The sequence below is a fragment of the Hoplias malabaricus genome, chromosome 1 (genome assembly GCF_029633855.1).
Source record: "Hoplias malabaricus isolate fHopMal1 chromosome 1, fHopMal1.hap1, whole genome shotgun sequence".
NCBI lineage: Eukaryota > Metazoa > Chordata > Actinopteri > Characiformes > Erythrinidae > Hoplias > Hoplias malabaricus.
Genome location: NC_089800.1, coordinates 55464144 through 55484220, shown reverse-complemented (window position 1 = coordinate 55484220; position 20077 = coordinate 55464144). Strand labels below are relative to the sequence as shown.

The following is a 20077-nucleotide window of genomic DNA, read 5'->3' as shown; positions in this document are numbered from 1 at the left end:
CCATTAGAAGATGGCTGTGCTTATGTTGAAGCATAAAGATACTGAACATGTGGCATACTGACAGTTTAATATCTGCTGTATAAAACAAAAATGAGAATTACATTATTTTGTTATTGCTGGAGAGAACAAAAACAGCAGTGAGACATGGTTGTGTGTGTGTGTGTGGGTTTGTAACAGAACGGCCTGACTCCGCTGCACCTGGCAGCCCAGGAGGACAGAGTGGGTGTGGCCGAGGTTCTGCTGAATCACGGCGCTGAGGTGGATGCTCATACAAAGGTAAAGGGGTCACATTGTTTCCAGAGAAAACTCAGTAGGCAGCATCTTAATCAGGACAGGGGCTGTGTTCAGAATGGCTCCCTACACACTGTTCCCTACATTACTCACTATATAGTGCACTATTATAGGGGACTGATGAGTACATTTTTCCTTCTCAGTTTCCAATGGTGTGATAAACACAAGATTCCTCACCACTCCCAACACAGCCTGAATTTCCCTTCCAAAACTTTCACCCCCTCTGGTTTGGAATCTCATTAAGATATCTGAATTCCTGTGTAGTCCATTTCACAGGGAACTACTGGGTTACTGTCATGAAGACACCACGTAGTGAACAGGGCACAGTTGGAGAGTTTGGGAGTGTATATGGAGTAGTCAAAGATATACTTTCATTTAATTCCAGTCAAAATGACCATAACACAAACAGCACTGTTTATGTTAAAGATGTGTGTGTTGTAATTACTTCATTTGTTTTGTCTGTGTGACCTAGTTTTACATTTGATTGGTCATGAGGGGGCTCTGAAATCCTTGGTTTCTAAAAAATAACATGTTAGTATGACATCTAAACTTTCTCTCTCTCTCTCTCTCTCTCTCTCTCTCTCTCTCTCTCTCTCTCTCTGTGTATACAGATGGGTTACACTCCATTGCATGTGGCCTGTCACTATGGCAACATGAAAATGGCCAGCTTCCTGTTACAGAATCAGGCGAAGATTAACAGCAAAACAAAAGTGAGTTTATTTACATATTTTCTTTATCAGTACTTTGTTTTTCATCTGTAAACAAATATTTGCTTCCACTCTCTCTCTCTCTCTCTCTCTTTTTCTCTCTATCTCTCTCTCTACAGAGCGGATACACTCCTCTACACCAGGCAGCACAGCAAGGCCACACCCACATCATTAATATGCTGCTTCATCAAGGAGCCTCAGCTAATGACCTCACACTGGTCAGTAAATAAACACACACACACACACACACACACACTAATAAACACTATTTACATAAACTTAGTGGATTCAATGAGAGAAATACCTTTGTGTGTTTCAGAACGGTAATACAGCGCTCTCCATCGCTCGGAGGCTTGGATATATATCTGTGGTCGACACTCTGAGAGGAGTTACAGATGAAAATCTCACTGCCACGGTAACACACACACACACACACACACACACACACACACACATACATTATATCATTGCTGTCCAAAGAAAAACATGCTTCTCCGTAACAGTAACTTTACTGGAGAAGGACTATACCTTCAATTTCAGTGGACGTCACTGTAGAAAGAATATACTCCATTATTATTAACACACCTATTTTTGGAGCATTTCTATTGGTCTGTTCGTCATGACATTTTCACAAAATACCAAGGACCACTGATTTAGTAAAATAAATATCCACAGAAATGGAGATGTTTAAACAGCGGCGATGGTAAAAGGGTGTAACAGTCTTAGTATTGGGAAAATATTCCCATCAATATTAATCAGGGTGCAGTTGTATAGGGGGAAATGGGCAGGACTTATGCAGCTGGGTGCAGCCCATCTTAGTAAAGTGGGTGGGGCTTATGTGTCTTTGCACAGCCAATCAGTACAGAGTGTAAGTAAAGTGGGTCTATATGAGATGCAATTTTTGCAACTGGGTTCAAGAGGATGCAAGAATGCACGAGGCTTTTTCACCTGGATGTAGCCTCTCAGAGCAAGGAATGCAAAGATCAGGCAGGGCTTATGTATCCAGATGCAGCCTGTCTGAGTAAATAATGGGGATGCTAGTGTGTCTGAGTGCAACTTAACAGAGTAAAATGTCTGTGCAAACTAATAATAAAGTGTGCAGAGTAATCCTGGGTTTCAGTGTATTTCAGTTCAGGGTGTAAGAGTAAAGTAATGAGGAGAGGGGGCGCTAATGTGCCTGAAAACTGTGGCTAGGGCCTAGTGTACAAAAGCAGCCAGATCCTTTGTGTCCAGGTGGAGTGTGACTTGACTGAATGCATGTGTCAGCAGTAGTTGCTCTCCAATGAAGTGTCCACATACCTTTTACATATATGGGGTGGGGGTTACTCTGTTGGGGTCAGTCCTTGTTTTTAAAAATGCAATGAAAAGAAATGCTCTTAGTCTATGTGTATTTGTAGATATGTGTTGATATTATTATTATTATTATTATACCAGATTTTACTAAGAATGCTTATTATATATATATATATATATATATATAATAATATATATATTATATATATATATATATATTATATATATCTTATATATTGTTATTATTATTATGAAGATGATGATGATGATGATGATTATTATTATTATTATTATTATTAATGTTATTTTCCAAACTATTATTATGCCTGGGATGATAGGGAACCTTGATTACTATGTTAAAGTTGTTTTTTCTTATGTTTTTTTTTTCTGTGTAGCCGCCGGTGACAGAGAAACACAAGCTGAATGTCCCAGAAACTATGAACGAGTTCCTCGACATGTCGGATGATGAAGGTAAGAGTGGCTAAACTGGAGAGTATTATTATTATTATTATTATTATTATTATTATTATTATTATTATTATTATACTGTTAAACTTGAGTTAAACTGTGTACAGGGCTTTAGTTAAACTGTGGTCCGAGGCAGTTCTAGAGGTAAATTCTGCTCACATCTATCTATCTAAGAAATAAAGATCAAAATCTATTATTATTTATTGGCAACTTATTACTGTATCATTAATTAATTGTTTACTGAATTGTAAAATGAAATAAAAACATGTTAAATATTAATGAAGATAACATTGATATTCATTACACACACACACACTGAAGTTGCAGGGTGCTGTATTATTTACGAGTTTGTGTCCACACGGTATTTCTCCATGGAAACGTTCACCTGGCCTCTACAGGTAACACCTGCCATCTGAGTGAGTGAGTGAGTGAGTGAGTGAGTGAGTGAGTGAGAGAGAGAGAAAATGGATGCTGGGTGGAGAAAAGAATTCAGTAATTTTATGACAACAATCTAAAGTGACCAAAGTTCAGTGTAGAATGTGTGTGTGTGTGTGTGTGTGTTAAAGATAACACAGTGATAAATGGCACACATGGTGTGATAAATGGTGTGTGTATGTGGAAAGTAGTAATTGGTTCACTCCTTGATCACGTAATCTCGGGACATCTCTACATCTGACCCTGAGAATGTGTGTGTGTTATATAATGTTCCCAAGAACTTTTTATGAAATTTCCAGGAACAGGAGAGAGACATCCATATACACCCTAGTTTTGTGAGAGAGTGTGTGTGTGTGTGTGTGAAATAATGTGATAATCCCCGCCCACTCTCTGGGATTCATTGAACCGATTCTGCAGATTCACTGATTCATTCTGAACAGCCTGGAGTATCCCGCACCAGGATATGAGAGAGAGAGAGAGAGAGAGAGAGAGAGAGAGAGAGAGGAGGGGTGTATGTGTATGTGTGTGTGTGTGTGTGTGTGTGTGTTTGAGCTGATCCACTGCTGCAGTGTGTGGTATACACACACACACACACACACACATACACACGGAGAGAGGAAGGGAGCAAAAAACTGGAGGACTAATGGCGACGGACTGCAGACACTGCAGATACACAAAGAGGTGAGAGAGAGAGAGAGAGAGAGAGAGAGAGAGAGAGAGAGAGAGAGAGAGAAGAGAGAGAAAGTGATGAGTGAAAAAGAATGAAAGAGTGAAAATATAAAGGGAAAGGAAAAGGGACAGATGGAGCATGAGTGAAACAATGATTGAAATGAGAGATAGAGAGGTAGAGTGACAGTGGAAGAAGAGTGAGAGTTTGGGAGAGAGAGACTGAAGAGTGAGAGGAGAGGATGAGGTAAAGTGAGAGAGAGTGACAGAGGGGTCGAAAGAGGCAGAGGTAAAGTGAGAGAGAGAGAGAGAGAGAGAGAGTCAGAGCTGTGTGTGTAGCTGAATCTGTTCTGGTGGAAGGTCCACTCAGATCAGTGGTTAGTAACAGACTCTGGCTCTGTGTGTTTGTATCTGTTTGTACAGCAGTCAGTGTGGTTCTGTAACCTGCAGAAACTTGGATCAGCTGCGGCAGCACTGCTCTGCAGCAGCTGAAAAAAACACGGTGTTAAATGACCATGATAAATTATCCAGACACTATGAATCGGACGCCAGCATGACGTGTGTGTGTGTGTGTGTGTGTGTTCACCAGGAATATAGCACATTGTGGGGACCTGTTTATACACATTGTGGACCAGCTTGTCCCCACATTGTAATCATTACATTTTAATGTAAAAGGTTAGGGTTAGGGTAGTCACATTATAGGAAAATTAATGGTGACTCTCTGTAATATCCCATTGACAGATGGAGGATTTAGTGTGTGTGTGTGTGTGTGTGTGTGTGTGTGTTATATTGTATGTAACAGTGCTAAATTATAAAGTGATATGTTCAGTTATAGAGGTAACACACACACACATACACACACACACACACACACACACACACATATATATATATACACATAAAACATATGGGGCATACAGTAATACTTCATATAAACACACACTACTCTTAAATACACATTTATATATAAGCAATACACAATACACAAGGCACCTGAAGGATATTAAATTATAAATAAGTTTTAAATCTTTTTTGTGTGTAAGTGTAGTGTATAACTGTAATTAAAAATTCAAACATTCTTCTCTCTTTTGTAATGTTACGGTGACTGTGTGTCATATTAAAATCACATTCTCGTTTTATTCACCTAAAAAGAACCTAAAAATGAAGCCATGTGAAAAGGGGTGGGTTTGTTCTGTTCTTGGGGATAATACTGTGTCCAAAAGTCTGTGAACAGTCAGTTGTTGAAGTTAATGCCTGAGGAAGAGATGCACTTTGGAAAGAAGTCAAGCTGACAGTGTCAGTGTGATGCTTTGGCTATTGTTCTACTGGGAAATCCTTAGGTTCCTGCATTTAGGTGAAACTCCAGCAGCACTGCTGTGTCTGATCCACTCACCCCAGCACAACACACACTAACACACCACCACCACGTCAGTGTCACTGCAGCGCTGAGAATGATCCACCACCACATCACACCTGCTCTGTGTGGGTCCTGAGCGCTGAAGAACAGGGAAAAGGGGTAACAAAGTATGCAGAGAAACAGATGGACTGTGTGGTCAGTGGAGCTGTGAGAATGGACACTGAGTGTAGAAACAAAGATGTCATAATTTTATGGTTGATCTGTGTATGCTTTGTAGCAATATATATATATATATATATATATATATTGGTTCCTGAGAAGGTGTTATACCTCTGTGTGTGTGTGTGTGTGTGTGTTCAGGTGAAGATGCAATGACCGGAGAGACAGAGAAATACCTGCGTCCGCAGGACCTCAAAGAACTTGGAGACGATTCTTTACCACAGGAGGGCTTCATGGGCTTTAGCATTGGTGCTCGATCAGCCAGGTAACACCTGCACCGCCAGTGTGTGTGTGTGTGTGTGTGTGTGTGTGTGTGTGTGTGTGTGTGTGTGTGTTACTTTGTTTGCAGGATTGCTGAGTGTAAAATATAGAATTGGCCTCTGAGTAATAAAGTTCAGTCTTAGGTCAGTCCTGAAGGTGGGGGACTAATGAACGGGCCAGTAAGTGGAAGAAAGAAGCTGGTGCTCATAAAATAGTGGGCAGTAATAGTGCTTTTCCACTGCATGGTACCTACTCGACAGGACTCTACTCTCTGTTTGCTATAGGAACAGTGGGATTTGGAAACCACAACAACGGTGGCAGTAGCTTTAAGCGGTGTTTACTCATGGTGTATTGGCGTGTTGTTGTTGGTGTTGTTTGGGACTGAACACAGCTCTGTCAACAGTTCAGACAGATCAGTAGAGTTTGTTCCGTCCTTGTTGCAGCGTCCAGCTCTCGCTGGATTCTTTCATCAGCCACCAATCCAAGGAGCGTTTGGACCTCTTCAAAAGACCACGGCGTAATTTTACGAGCTGCCGTCGTGAGTCGGATAAAAACATACGTGATCTCTGCTGCAGCTGGAGATTTTACAGATGGAGAGTTGGTGCTGGACGTCTGCACTGCGTGGCGTAGAGTGACGACTCTCTCTGGACAATCAGCGCTCTGCAAGGTTTACACTCCACGGTTTAGTCCCTACTCCACGAGAACAGCCACTAAACAAGAACCCACTTCCAGAACCAGGACCTGATTCACCTGGTGGACGAGTGAGAGTAGAGCGGAGTAGGGACCTTGCAGTGGAGCATCACCCGAATGTATAAGGGGGTTATTTCAGCAAAGTGGTGAGTGTGAGGAAGTAAAAAGTGAGTGTTTGGTGTTGTGGTTTTCCAAGGAGTGTGTGAGCAGTGCAGGTGACTCACAGGTGAGTTCAGGGCAGGTGATGGACTGGCTGGGGGTCAGAGGTCAGATGAGACGGTTTATAGCAGATACATTACACACGCAGGATCTCTTTACTGGACACTGTTACTGAAGGAAAGAGGCTCAGAGTCAGTCAGATCTAAATAATACAACTGGGCGATTGTGATTTCTTTACATTTCTAAAGCAGGCTTTTAACACTGATCTAAAGAGTCAATCTTCATACACACTGAAGTTTCAGAATATAAACCCCCTGGACACTTTATCAGAAACCCCTGGTCTTTGCTGGTGAACAGATATCTGTTGATGTGTACACTCTCTCTCTCTCTCTCTCTCTCTCTCTCACACACACACATGCACACACACACAAAATCTATCTGGATTTTTAGTGTATAATGTGCAAGTGAGCAAGGGGGGTGTTTCTGATAAAGTGGCCAGTGAGTGTCAGTAGGGGGGGGTGTTTCTGATAAAGTGGCCAGTGAGTGTCAGTAGAGGGGGGGTGTTTCTAATAAAGTGGCCAGTGAGTGTCAGTAGACGGAGTGTTTCTGATAAAGTGGCCAGTGAGTGTCAGTAGAGGGGGGGGGGGTGTTTCTGATAAAGTGGCCAGTGAGTGTCAGTAGAGGGGGGTGTTTCTGATAAAGTGGCCAATGATGACCAGTGCAGTTGGTGTTTGTAATAAATTGGCCTGTGTGTGTATAAACTTTGCATATTCAAACACAGATCTTTCTGAAAGAGAGAGAGAGAGAGAGATGGAAACTTTAATCTGTCATTGCAGCATTGTGCAACATAATTGTTCTTGATAGTGTGTGACGTGAGTGTGCTGAATGTGTGTGTGTTCTGCCTGGTGTCGTGTGTAAAGGTGTGACAGGACGTGTTGTTGACAGTAATCTTCATCACATCCCGACCAGCGCAGTCAATACCACACTCATCCTCTTAAAGTGAAAGTTTGGCACAGATCACATTCAGCCGTTTCCCCAGTTCCTCCAAGAGCTGCTGGTCAACCCAAGCACATTTGATCAGCCATTAACCTATAATTGGAAATGGAAATTCAAATATGGGGCATATACACACATTACTTTCTAAAATACAGAATCATATTTAAGAAATACACATGGAATAGTAAGGGGTCCTATAATTATTACGTGTATAAATAAGTTTTAACTGTTGTAAGGTAAGTGTTGTGTCGTATTAATCACTTGTTAGTGCCAGAGCTCCAGTGTAAAATGAAAGAAACAAAACTTTGGACAGCAGCTGTCTTGTTTAATGTTATTTATTTGTTTCTTTGTGGTCCTGATTATCACATTAATGAGCGTTTTCATGGCTTTGGCCAGTCACTCTGTGGTTCACGGTGGAAGAGGTGCTTCAGTGTTTATGAAGCAAAGAGACTGAGCTATAAATGACATCCTTTCACCTTCATATCAGCTGCTATTTTACTTATTCAAATCCCAGTCTTTATGGACATGAGAGGCGATCATGAGGGTGTGTGTGTGTGTTATTGGGACGTTTTGGGGGAAGGTGCTGTGTGAGGGGTCATTTATTTAGATTTTGTTTTAAATTTCAGACGAGTGATGATGTATTTGTTGTTTATTTTTCCGGTGTCACCTCTGCTGTGTGTGCATCAGGTGTGTACTTGTGCTTTTGACTCCAGCCAAGCATACACACACACACACACACACACACTGTATGCTGTTGTGGTACATGTAAGAGAACGAGAGAAAGAGAGAGAGACGGAGAGAGACAGAGAGTAAAACGTGGGGAAAGATGTGGAGAGAGAGGAAGAAGAGCAACAAAGGAGGAGACCAGTAGAGAGAGACACCCAGATAAAAGAGAAAGAAAAGAAAGAGAAAGAAAGAGCGAAAGAATAAAGACAGATAAGATAGAGCGAGAGAAATTAGTACCTGGTGGTGCGCTGCTTTATCACTGCTTCTCAGCTTTTCACTCCTCTTTTTTCTTCCCTCACTTTCCCTCTCCATCCCTAGCCCCAGAATCAGGTAAGAGCTACAACACTATCATTGTCACTCTCTCTCTCTCTCGCTCTCTCTCTCTCTCTCTCTCTCTCTCTCTCTCTCTCTCTCTCTCTCTCTCTCTCTCTAACAGTTTCTGTAGCTGTCAGCTCTGTCCCTGTCCCTTTCCTCCTTTACTCCACTCTCTCCTCCAGCATCTCTCTGTGCGGCTGGAAACTTATTTCTCTGCTCATTTCATCCTGTGGAGCTCTGCGCTGCCGCGACTGAACCCTCCGCTCTGCACAGGTCACTGCTCAGGAGCTCTGGGTGTTTTAATGTATATTCTTTATTCTTTAAACTATAAAATCAAGAATTAAAAAATAAATAAAAAAATCAGGAGTTTTGTAACTGAATTCTAAAGTTTGCTGATCGAATCTCTGAATTATTCTCACTATATTCTTGAATTTGCTAAAATTTTCTGGAATCTTTTTTAATGGAATTTCTGAACTGATACTTGAATTTTTGAAATTTGTTTAATTCGGTTTGTCAATAGCATTCTGGATATTGCTATTTGAATTATAGAGCTTGTAAAACTAGGTTTGTATATTGAGTAATGGCATTAATTTCTATAATCTATTGATTACTTTTAAAGCAGGATATATATGAACTCTATAATCTTTCTATCATTTAATGTTAAATGTATATTGAATTTATATACCATTTATAATTCTAGTGTTTTCTAGAATCACATTTTTTGTTTTACTAGAATTTAAAAATTTATTTTTTAATTCTTTTAATTTTATAGTTATAGAGATTTATAGTTATTGTTGTAAGAAATAACCTTGTTTAGAATTTATTTAACTTTCTAAATTTAATTAATATTTCCCAAAAGCTGAGTAAACTGTTGAAATCAGAGCGTTCCGTTTGGCTGCGTAACTCAACTCATCACGAGCTCTAGATTAATCTGACTAGAACGAGTTTACAGGATGGAAGAGAGGGAGTAGTGTGTATCAGTGTGTGTGTGTGTGTGTGTGTGTGTGAAATTATGATGCTGTGCTGTTACTCGTTTCGCTGTAGTGTTTGGTGTTGGTTTAGTGAGCATGGCTCCTTTATTGTGATTTTTTGTTGTTGTGTGCTGTGTTATTGTTTGAGTGCCATGTGCTATGTAACTTCCAGGGACAAACCAAGTAAGCAATCACAAAACAGCATACAAATCAGGTGTTTATTTAGTATAATTTGAACTATTTATTTACACACATACACAGCCAAATAAGTGGTCAGTGAGCAGTTGGGAGGGGAGGGTTAGGTGACTTGCTCAAGGGCAACTCAGCCGTGGATGTTGAGGGTGCTGACACTGCTGTTCCTTCACTAGCCCCACTGCCAATTTTTCCTGATGGGATCAGCTTTTCTTAACCCATGATCCATCTCAGCCTATAAATGCAGTTGTTTGGTGGTGATAGATTGAAGCATTGCACAACAGGACGTCACAGTGATCAAATGACCAGCTCTTGATGCTTCTAGAGATAAACATCATCGGTTTCCTACATACCAGATATCTTCACACATTTTAGTTCCTGTGATTGAAGTGAAATGGAAGATACATCTTTTAAACGATTGTTCAGACCCTGTTTACAGTGTCAGCACTTGGGAAATAAAAGAAATAACATTTTATGTTTAAAAAATTTGAATTTTTGCTTACCGCGACCCTGAACTGGATAAGCGGTTACAGATAATGAATGAATGAATGAATGAATTTTTGCTTTCTGTTATGCTTTCTAGTTATAAACAGGAGGTGGATAAAGTGGAGAACCCATGCTCTGGATGAAGCTTAAAATCACAATGCTCCTTGCCAAGTGTGAGCTGGAGGGGTATAAAGTTCTCCAGCGTTGGGTTGTGGTGCTGTGGTAATGGAGCTCCATTCATTACCTCTGGGATGAGTTGAAGTGATGTTTCTGATCCAAAACTAAACATTCTGCGTCAGCACCAGACCTCACTGACCTTCTCATGGGTGAATGCAATCAGATCCTCGCAGAAGTGGTCCAGTATTCATTGTAAACCCTTTTCAGAAGAGCAGAAGTTGTTGGGAGACACTGTCAGACACTCTTTTATCTGTAAATATGGAGCTGTGTGTGTCACAGAGGTTGAAACTGGGGCTGATTTCAGTTTATAAAGAAGAGCGAGGGCTGCAGTGGGGAATGTAATGAAGTGCAGTGAGGGAGTGAATATCTGCAGCTCTCTGTGGAACCTAACAGTGTACAACACACACCTTACATCAGCTTATTTACACAATAGAGACACAGAGAGAGAGAGAGAGAGAGAGAGAGAATGGACAGAAGGGCTGAGTGAGAGCTGGATGGATGTAAAAGAGAGGGAGAGAGCAACAGGGTAGAGAGAGAGAGAGAGAAGCATAATGAAAAGAGCGACAATGAGAAAGAGCAAAGAGGAAAGATGAGACAGAAAGAGTAAATAGTGACGGAGAGAAAGAATGAAAACGCGGACAAGAAGAGTGTGAGAGGTGGGTGGAGAGTTGCACTGCTGCAGTGAGCTGCAGTAACAGTGCATTAAAGGAACACCATCATAAAAGACGTCCTTCAAATGAGAGAGAGAGAGAGGAAAAAGGTGAGAAATGAAAGAGTAGAGAAATAATTTAAAACAAAGTAAAATGGAGAATGAAAAGAGAGATGAAACTTGAGAATATGGAGAACGATAGATACAGAGTCCGGAGAGAGAGGGAGAGAGAGACAGAGCATATCAAAGTGAAAAAACAGAGCAAGCAGGATAAAGGGAGAGAGAACACACTGTGTATTATATCTGCTCATTCATGTGAGTTGCTCAATAAAAGAACACACACACTGACACAGCAGAAACCACCACACACACGCACACACACTGGATTCCTGCTACTCTCAGTCCTGCTAACTACTGCAGAATGAACTCGCACACACAAACACTAACAGACACTGTGTTTGAATCCAGTTCAAAAAGCACTGCAGCAGAACACACACACACACAGTGATACAGATTGGCTTCACTGGTGGGATCCTCAATCCTCTCGTGCCCAGGCTCCACCTACAAATCTGTTCTTCCCTAGTTACTGTTGCTAGGTTGGACAAGCTTTACAGACTGTGGGTAAAAATGTGTAGCGCACAACTCGGCTAACATCACGCTGCCTACACAGTAGAAACAAATGGTTGTTTGGGATCTAATAATACGGCTATTAATACGTAGTGTGTCCGTTTTTAACTGCATTAAGAGCTTCTACTCTTCTGGCAAGGCTTTGTGTGGCAAGGTCCTGGTGTTGGAACGATTATTTCTGCATCACATATGTCACTGCAACTCATCCCAGAGTAACAGAATAAGGCTTTGTCTCTCCAGAGTCTCTCTGTTCCACAGCTTTATTATTGGCCGCTGTGTACACCTCTAACTAAGGTTTGGCATTGGGCGTGGGGAGGCTGGGCTCATCTAAAGCTGAGGTACAAACTGTGGATTTATTAAATATGAGGACATTGTAAAGTAAATTTCAGTCATTCATTCATTCAACTAAATACATAGCAATGCAAAACACCTCGTTTTAATAATGACAGCATTTTTGAAAAATGTTAATATATGGGTTTATACGCCAACAGTTAGTCCTCTATAAACATGAGTGTTCTGACACTCGTTCACAAGTGCAGTTTGTTACAGGTCAAAAAAATTAGTCTATGTATTTAATTTTTACTAATTACTAATTACTAATATTTTAACACATCCAGGTGAACAGATCTAAAAGGTTTTGGCCCCAGTGGTAAGCCATACGCTCGTAATTACAATAAACATTTACTCAAACGTGTGAGATTATGAATTGTGCACAAAGTTAAACAGATTTTAAACAAATGGATACAGACTTTCACATCACTCTCACAAGGTTGGTATGTAGAGGACTTGGTTGCATGTATTCTCTCTCTTTCTCTCTCTCTCTCTCTCTCTCTCTGTCTCTGTCTTTCTCTTTCTCTCTCTGTCTCTGTCTCTTTGTCTCTCTCTCTGTCTATCTCTCTCTCTCTCTCTCTGTCACTGTCTCTCTCTTTCTCTCTGTCTCTCTCTTTCTCTCTCTGTCTCTCTCTGTCTCTGTCTCTCTTTGTCTCTCTCTCTGTCTCTGTCTCTCTCTCTCTCTCTTTCTCTCTCTGTCTCTCTCTCTCCCTCTCTCTCCTCTCTCTCTCTCTCTCTCTCTCTCTCTCTCTCTCTCTCTCTCTCTCTCTCTCTCCATTCTAGACTGTAACTTATCCCTGGAGGTTGCATGCAGTAACGTTTGTGTTTTTGTTTTTTGTGTTCATGTTTGTTTGTTTGTCCCTCTGTGTTTGTGCGTCCTTTTCTCTGTTTTTTCCGTTTGTGTGTGTGTGTGTGTGTGTGGTTGTGTATGTGTGTGGGTGTGTGTATGCCACTCTCACACACCGCAGTATGCGCTCCTTTAGCTCGGACAGATCCAACACCCTGAACCGGACGTCCTGCATGAGGGACAGCATGGTCGTGGAGGAGGTCATCGCTCCCACCAAAGACACGGTGAGACACACACACACCTTCACTTACTTAATACAAACATTAAAACGGTTTTACTGCATAAATGTGCTATGAGCTACTTACATACTGTACACGCTACTGATAAACACACATACACTCACTCATTAGTAGTTACACTTTCATTCATTCATTCATCGTCTGTAGCTCTTATCCAGGTCTTATTTTTATTTTTTTTATCGATCGACAGTCCTAAGATTAAATAATATATTTGTCCCTACACAAATAGATTCACATCTGGACTGGACTGATCTCTTTCTAAAGCTGTAAAGAAACCGTGAGCGATCCTGTAAATCTGTGAGCAGAGCAAGAGCGGAGCGGATGTTTTTGGATAATGGTTATGGACTTTTTTGTCCAAGCTCAAAATGTTTAAACTGGATCTGTGAGGATCCTCCACAGAAGACAAAGGGCTCCGCTGTGGATCGTGGAGACGCCAGAATCCACATCCTGCGGTAGATACACAGCTGTTAAAGTGGAATCATCTCCACCGTCTGAACACATTAGAGATTTAAACTCGCCACTGATTCTGTCAAGGTCCCCTTTAAGAGCCCTCCTCTGTGGCTTTGCTGTAAGGCAGAGTGATGTGTGTGATAGTCGCAGTGCTGTTGCTCTGGCTCTACGCTCTTCTGTGTAGGCGTCAGAGCAGATGCTGGGATGTTTCTGTGAGGATGGCAGCGTTATAAACATTAGTGTGGTCAGATTGTTATGTAGGAGTATCTCAGGTCTGGCACTAACTTACCTCAGAGGCATTGGACAGGGCTTCATCGTTCTAGAGAACACAGTTTCAGTGGGGACTTCAGGACAGTCTTGCCATCACACGTGTGTGTGTGTCTCCTCTTCCCGTGAATTCTACAAATCTCTGTCCTTTACCATAGACAGAGAAAGAGAAATTTTAGTTGTGAAAGTCCCTCCATCAGGATTTTCCATCACATGTTTCCTGTTTGGGTCTGCTGCTTGTTTTCTGTTCCAGCAGAATTCTTTTGTGGGTCCAAAAATATGTATCTGGAATCTGGGAGCATTTTTATCAAACGTCTTCAAACAGTCTCACAGATCTCTTTAGAATAGAGGCTTTTAGACATGATCATGTTTTAATCTGCTACCATCTGAGTGCACACACTGAAGAGCTACTGCTGAACACCGGGTCTCAACAGTTACTGTCTATTATTCTTAATAATGTTGTTGTTCTGTTTCCTCTTCCTCCACATTTCACTTCCACATTGAAAACAGCCTGAAATACTCTTTCTTTCATGCGCTTGTTTCTTTCTGGTGTTTTTCCCTGTTTTATTTCATTTGTATTCGATTAATTCGGTTGATTCGTTAAAGAGAATCATATTCGAGGAAGTGTTTATGACTTTTCTCCAGTTTTATCCCTCGCTTTCTTAATGTTCCCACTCTTTTTCTTTCTTTTTGTTTTTATTCTGAGATTCACTAAAGAGAATTGTTTATGCAGGAAGACATTTCCTTCATTTCTTGTTTCCTCTTTATTTCTTTGTCTTTTGTTGTTTCCTTCCTTCTTTTCTCTATTATTTATTAATAAGGAATACTCCACATGGAGGAGGTGCTTAGGGAAATTGTCTTCTCTTGTCTAGTGTTTCTTTCTCTCTCTCTCTCTTCCTTTCTTTCCTTCCTTCTTTCTTTTGTGTTTTGTGTCTGAAGTTTGCTTTATTAATTTCCTGTGTGAAAGGTGTGGCCAATGCTCAAGTAAGAAGTGATATTAGTTTTTGAGCTTGCTCTCATTATTTCGGTCCATGTTTATCTCACACTGTCTTTACACTGTGTGAGTGATTCCTGATCAACTCTAAACACTGACACTTCAGAAATAACTCCTCTGGCACATTAGTGGTTAACTTGCTTGTTCACAGTGCTGCAGCTAAAGAAGCAAACTTTAGACACCACACAAACTCAGACTGACTTCGTATTTAGATCAGAAAATCTTCATTCTTTTCTCTCCAGATCTGTCTTTTCTGTCTCTTTCCCGGCTCTTGACCTGAATTTCTTTCCTCTCTTTTTTCCTCTGAAGCTGCAGAGTGTTTTTAAAGATATCTCCTACGTGGTGGACCCTCCGAATAAGGTAGAGCCACATAACCATGACCAGTTTTGGCATTTCTGCTTCATACATCACCTAAACACACCTCGTTGGCCTTGTGTGTGTGTGTGTGTGTGTGTGTGTTTGTTTGTTCTTGTTTATAAACCGGAGGCACAGAATGGATGATGTTCATCTATTTATTTTTCACATCCCTTCATCTTTATCGTGGTTTTAAGCGGGAGATTTAGTGCAGCTCTCTGAAGTTCTTCACACAACAGGTTCATATCTTAAACAATGTTTACATTTGTTTACCGACATTATACAAGTCTGAATACTTAGTAAATATTGTTAAACTTGTAAAATTCCCTTTTGAGCCTGTATCTGTGAAACAAGAAACACTCTTTGAATCCATAACAATCCAAAATTTGTCCCACACTTTCAGCCCACAGCATTTTAGACTCAGCTCAGTTAGCCTCAGCCTTTTAAAACACCTCTAGTTTCTCAGTTCAAAGAGCAAAAGAGCTGGAGGAGGCATTTAGTGAAGCACCTCGATCAAATCCACAAAACAACCTGAAAAATCACTCAGTGAAGAGACATTTCTGGTGGTTGTAGGTAGGTTTCCTGCGCACTGGTAGCCTCCGTACTTATTATTATTATAAACATGTTTCCTACTCTTTAAGTTAACATTAAACTGTTTAAAATATCAGTTCTAATAACTGTGTAAAGGATTAGTAAAGGTTTGGCCATCATTTCACCTGTTATCTGTTATGAAAGTCGTCGAGGGATATTTTTAGGCTGTTCTCAGAACAGTTGTGACAGTCTAAAAACTCCAGTATCTCTGCTGTGTCTGATCCACGCTGTGTGACGGCAGTGTGTGGCTCGAGTAGCCGCTCCCATCTCTGTTATTTTTAGAGGTTTCTTATTTAGTGCCAATCCATTGTAAACACTACTGACGTCTTGTGGAAAAGTGACATTACCCCAGCTCCCCACGTGAAATTAATCCTGTCCAAACAGGGTGTTAAAGGCATAATAACAAGAACTAGGAGATCAATAGGTGTTGAAGAGTTGTCATGTATACACTGGTTATGGCTGTTTTTGGTATAAAACCATGCAAATCTTAGGACTTGGGCTATTTGAAGTGCCTGGGCTGTAGAAACTTACTGGCTGCGTGAGGAGGCACTGCTGGGCTGTGGATATTTCTGCTGAATTGCAGACAACTGAGGATAGAGTTCTGGACTAAACCATAGAGGACTGAAATATTCAGCATGTCCAGGTTTTATAGCTGCAGCTGAAAGTTTAAGATGGGTTTTATGCAGATCTCTACAAAATCAAGAGTTGTAAAAGCATCTTATTCAATGTTTCCTTGTTTGGGTGCAGTATGAATTAAAAAAATTAACACCCCTTTCCACAAATTGTTCATATATTTCTTTAATTTCTTCAAATTAAAATAACAGAGACACCATCCAAACTCTTATCGGAGCTGTCCGATCTCTTAAAGAGTAACTTCACAGGAGAGGGAAAGGACCTTCTTAAATTTCAGTGGAAGTAAATGTAAAAAGATTTTATTCAGTGTAATTTTGGATTTTGTGTGAAGGACAGCTGCTGGGTTCAAATGATGCAGTAACTAAACTTCCAAACACAAGAGAGCTGCAGATGGGCCACATTTGGGCGTTTCCCGTATTAAAATATGCTGTGAATGCTGAAAGAAAACTGAATCTCACATTTTTAAATGAGTGAATAATGATGTTGTGTGTAAATATTAGCAACATACTTTTCACTTTCAAATCAGTCAGTGTCAGTGCAAATGTGGAATCTAGACTTTACTTATTTGTATGAACATTTATATTTTATATGCGCTAATGTGCTTGTGTGTCTGTGTGTGTGTGTTGTCAGCACCTCTCGGTGAGCCGTGAGCAGAATGAGTGTATGAGGCGTTACAGCTGGACTCCGGACACTGTGGACCACACACACAACACTGTTTCCAGCCCCGTACACTCCGGGTAAGAATATCAATCAATTTTCATACAATTTTTCATATTTTTCAGCAGGAAAGGAATGAAAGTTTATATCATTATGGTGCTTCCACACTTCACAGTGCAAAGCTATTCATCTGTTTACACCTGGCATTAAGATGCATTTTTGTAACTCAGACCATGTTCAGAGTTCATTCATCCCTATAATAACCAAGGTGTAAACACCCTCAAGACGCACTGTGAACAGGTCACGATGTTCACTCACACCACATTCGGAGGTGCTCAGAGATGGATCTCGTCCACATATAACATAAGTGTGAAGAGAATGTGTTTCCCGAATCTGGACAGAGTCTCATGAGCCGAAACGCTCCGGTCGAGAGGAGGGACAGAGCAGGTTTGTGTTTTTCTGGAGACCAGTGGCTGGACTTATTCACAGATTAACTTGACTATCTGAGGTTGTAGGCCACTGCTGCCACAGGAACTCTGTGTCTGTAAAACCGAGCACAATACTTTCACCAGTCTAAACATTCCTCTAGACAGTGGTGTCTTTGAACTCTGCAGAAATCCCAGCATCTGCAGGACACGGCCTTGTCCTCGGCCGCTGTAGGTGATTCCTGGCCTGTTTTAAAGGTTAATTCCTGAGGTCTGAGGGCGTATGACACACTGGGAGCAGGTGAGAACCCGTGTTTACAGCCGGTTAGAGGAAGAACAACGATGAATGGAAAATCAGACTCATCTGGTCAGATTAGGGGCACATTTTAAAAGTGTAAAAAGAATCCACTCAGAGTAAATCCAGATACAAAATGTATGTTAACACCAGGTGTAAACACTCTGAAATTGACTTCGTATTGTGTCTAACTCTATAGCGGGCGGGTAGTGTATTTACTTGCTTTGCCAACAAGAAATGTTCTATGTTTTGAAACCCAAATGCATGCTGGTCCAGTGTACTGTATTTATTGATATTTGCTGTTATCATCGTGCCATATGCAAATGAAGCAGTTATGAGCCATATTTGACTATTCATTCGTGGCGGTGTTAATGTTATCATTACAGAGGCGTTCTGTAGCGTTCTCCATGGTTTCTGTGGTGCAGTTGTTGTTGTTTTTGTTGTTCTTTGTTTGTTTTGCTGGTACTTTTTTATTTTTTTCTCCAGTCACTCTAGCGTCCTGTGCGGCTTCAGTGTGAGCTGTGTGACCGTTTCAGTCTCCGGAATAATGAGTGTCTGTTTTTTGCCTCCTGCACTCTTCTGTTCTTCTGTTTTGTCTGTTTTCTTTTTCTTTCACAGCCCTCCCTCCCCGTTCCCTCAGTATGACTCCAGGTGAAAAACTGTCTCTTTCTCTCTCTCTCTCTCTCTCTTTCTCTCTCCCTCCCCATTCCCTCCATCTCTCTCTCCTCCCTCTCTCTCCCTCTGTCTCCCTGTCCCTCTCTCTCTCTCTCTCGTTCTCTCTCTCCTCTCCTCTTTCACTCTCTCTCTCTCTCTCTCTCTCTCTCTCTCTCTCTCTCTCTCTCTCTCTCTCTCTCTCTCTCTCTCTTTGTGTGATCTAACCCACTCTGTGTAGGTGTAGCTGTGTTAGTGTTTTATACATTCACACTCTCTCACTCTCACACACACACACACACACACACACTCTCTCTCTCTCTCTCTCACACACACACACTCTTTCTCTCACACACTCACACACACACAGACTCTCTCTCTCTCTCTCTCTCTCTCTCTCACACACACACACACTCTCTCTCTCTCTCACACACACACACACATATACACACAAAATTGAACACATATGTACTGGGGTGTGTCACTTTCAGAGTTTATTCAGTTTGATCAGACACTAGATGCTTAGATGCTATGTTACTAAGTTGCTATGTTATTAAGTTGCTACTGAATGAAAGAGGTTAGATCAGACATTACTGAATTACTGTAATTGGTAAGGCACCAGTTTTAAATATTTCTTCATGTTTCAATTTTACACAGAAAATAAAGATGAAACAGACAGCAGAATGACAACAGACATCAGTAAATTGTCTTATACACAGAACTGTGTAGATAAATAATTCTAAATATTAATAGTAATTATCTCAGGTGTGTAAGCCTTTTGCACACTGGCTAATTATTACTACCTAAGCCTTATTTAGATAAGACATTACTACATTAATGTTAGCTCAGACCGAGGCAATGTAAATGCATCAGTCATTTCTGTTTTACCTGACACTGGGTTTTCCCTCTGTTTATTAACACAATGAACTTTTATTTTATGGGTTTCTCATTTGTAATTGTGCAGTTGATCACACTATTGATCACTGATTACTGCTTCGAAACCTTTGATCTTGGCAGTGAGTAGATTTCACTTTGTTGGTGTAGACGTGGATTTTCAGACTGTGGGGCTGAATCCTGCCAGGTTTAACAACTCGAAGCAACGTCTCTTTTAGCTGTTCTCCTTTCCTTTCCCGTATCTTTCTGATGCTCTCTCTTTTCGTCCCCCTCCTTTGTTTTGGTGATACAGTGGTGCAGCATGGGAATCGCCGCTAACCAGTGTCTGTGTTGTGTGTTAGTGTTGTATCTCTCTCTCTGTCTCTCTGTTTCTCTCTCTCTCTTGTTTTTCTCTGTGTAACTCATCCCCTGTTCTCCCTGCAGGTTCCTGGTCAGTTTCATGGTGGATGCCCGGGGTGGGTCGATGAGAGGAAGCCGCCATGACGGAATGCGCATCATCATCCCGCCCAGAAAGTGCCCGGCACCCACTCGGGTCACCTGCCGTCTGGCGAAGCGTCACAGGCTGGCGTTCCCCCCTCCAATGGTGGAGGGCGAAGGGCTCGTCAGCCGACTGGTGGAGGTGGGACCTGCAGGGGCACACTTTCTGGGGTAAGAACCATCAAACAAAAACTTCTTAAAGCTTAATTCAGTTATTTATAAAATGTACCACAGTGGTGCAGCAGGCAGGTGTCACAGTCACATAGCTGCAGGGTTTATTATGACTTT

The 20077-nt window shown here is 41.2% G+C and overlaps 1 protein-coding gene across 1 annotated transcript in view; it reads left to right on the top strand.

Annotated features, from left to right (window-relative positions):
- Nucleotides 1-20077, top strand: part of ank3a (ankyrin 3a) — a 101245-nt gene that overhangs the window by 42889 nt on the left and 38279 nt on the right. Inside the window, exons 19-29 of the mRNA XM_066666861.1 lie at nucleotides 178-276; nucleotides 903-1001; nucleotides 1118-1216; nucleotides 1318-1413; nucleotides 2687-2762; nucleotides 5578-5701; nucleotides 12984-13086; nucleotides 15122-15172; nucleotides 17021-17127; nucleotides 18386-18418; nucleotides 19736-19960. Coding sequence (XP_066522958.1) covers nucleotides 178-276; nucleotides 903-1001; nucleotides 1118-1216; nucleotides 1318-1413; nucleotides 2687-2762; nucleotides 5578-5701; nucleotides 12984-13086; nucleotides 15122-15172; nucleotides 17021-17127; nucleotides 18386-18418; nucleotides 19736-19960 — 1112 coding nt within the window. The remainder of the gene's footprint in view (nucleotides 1-177; nucleotides 277-902; nucleotides 1002-1117; nucleotides 1217-1317; nucleotides 1414-2686; nucleotides 2763-5577; nucleotides 5702-12983; nucleotides 13087-15121; nucleotides 15173-17020; nucleotides 17128-18385; nucleotides 18419-19735; nucleotides 19961-20077) is intronic.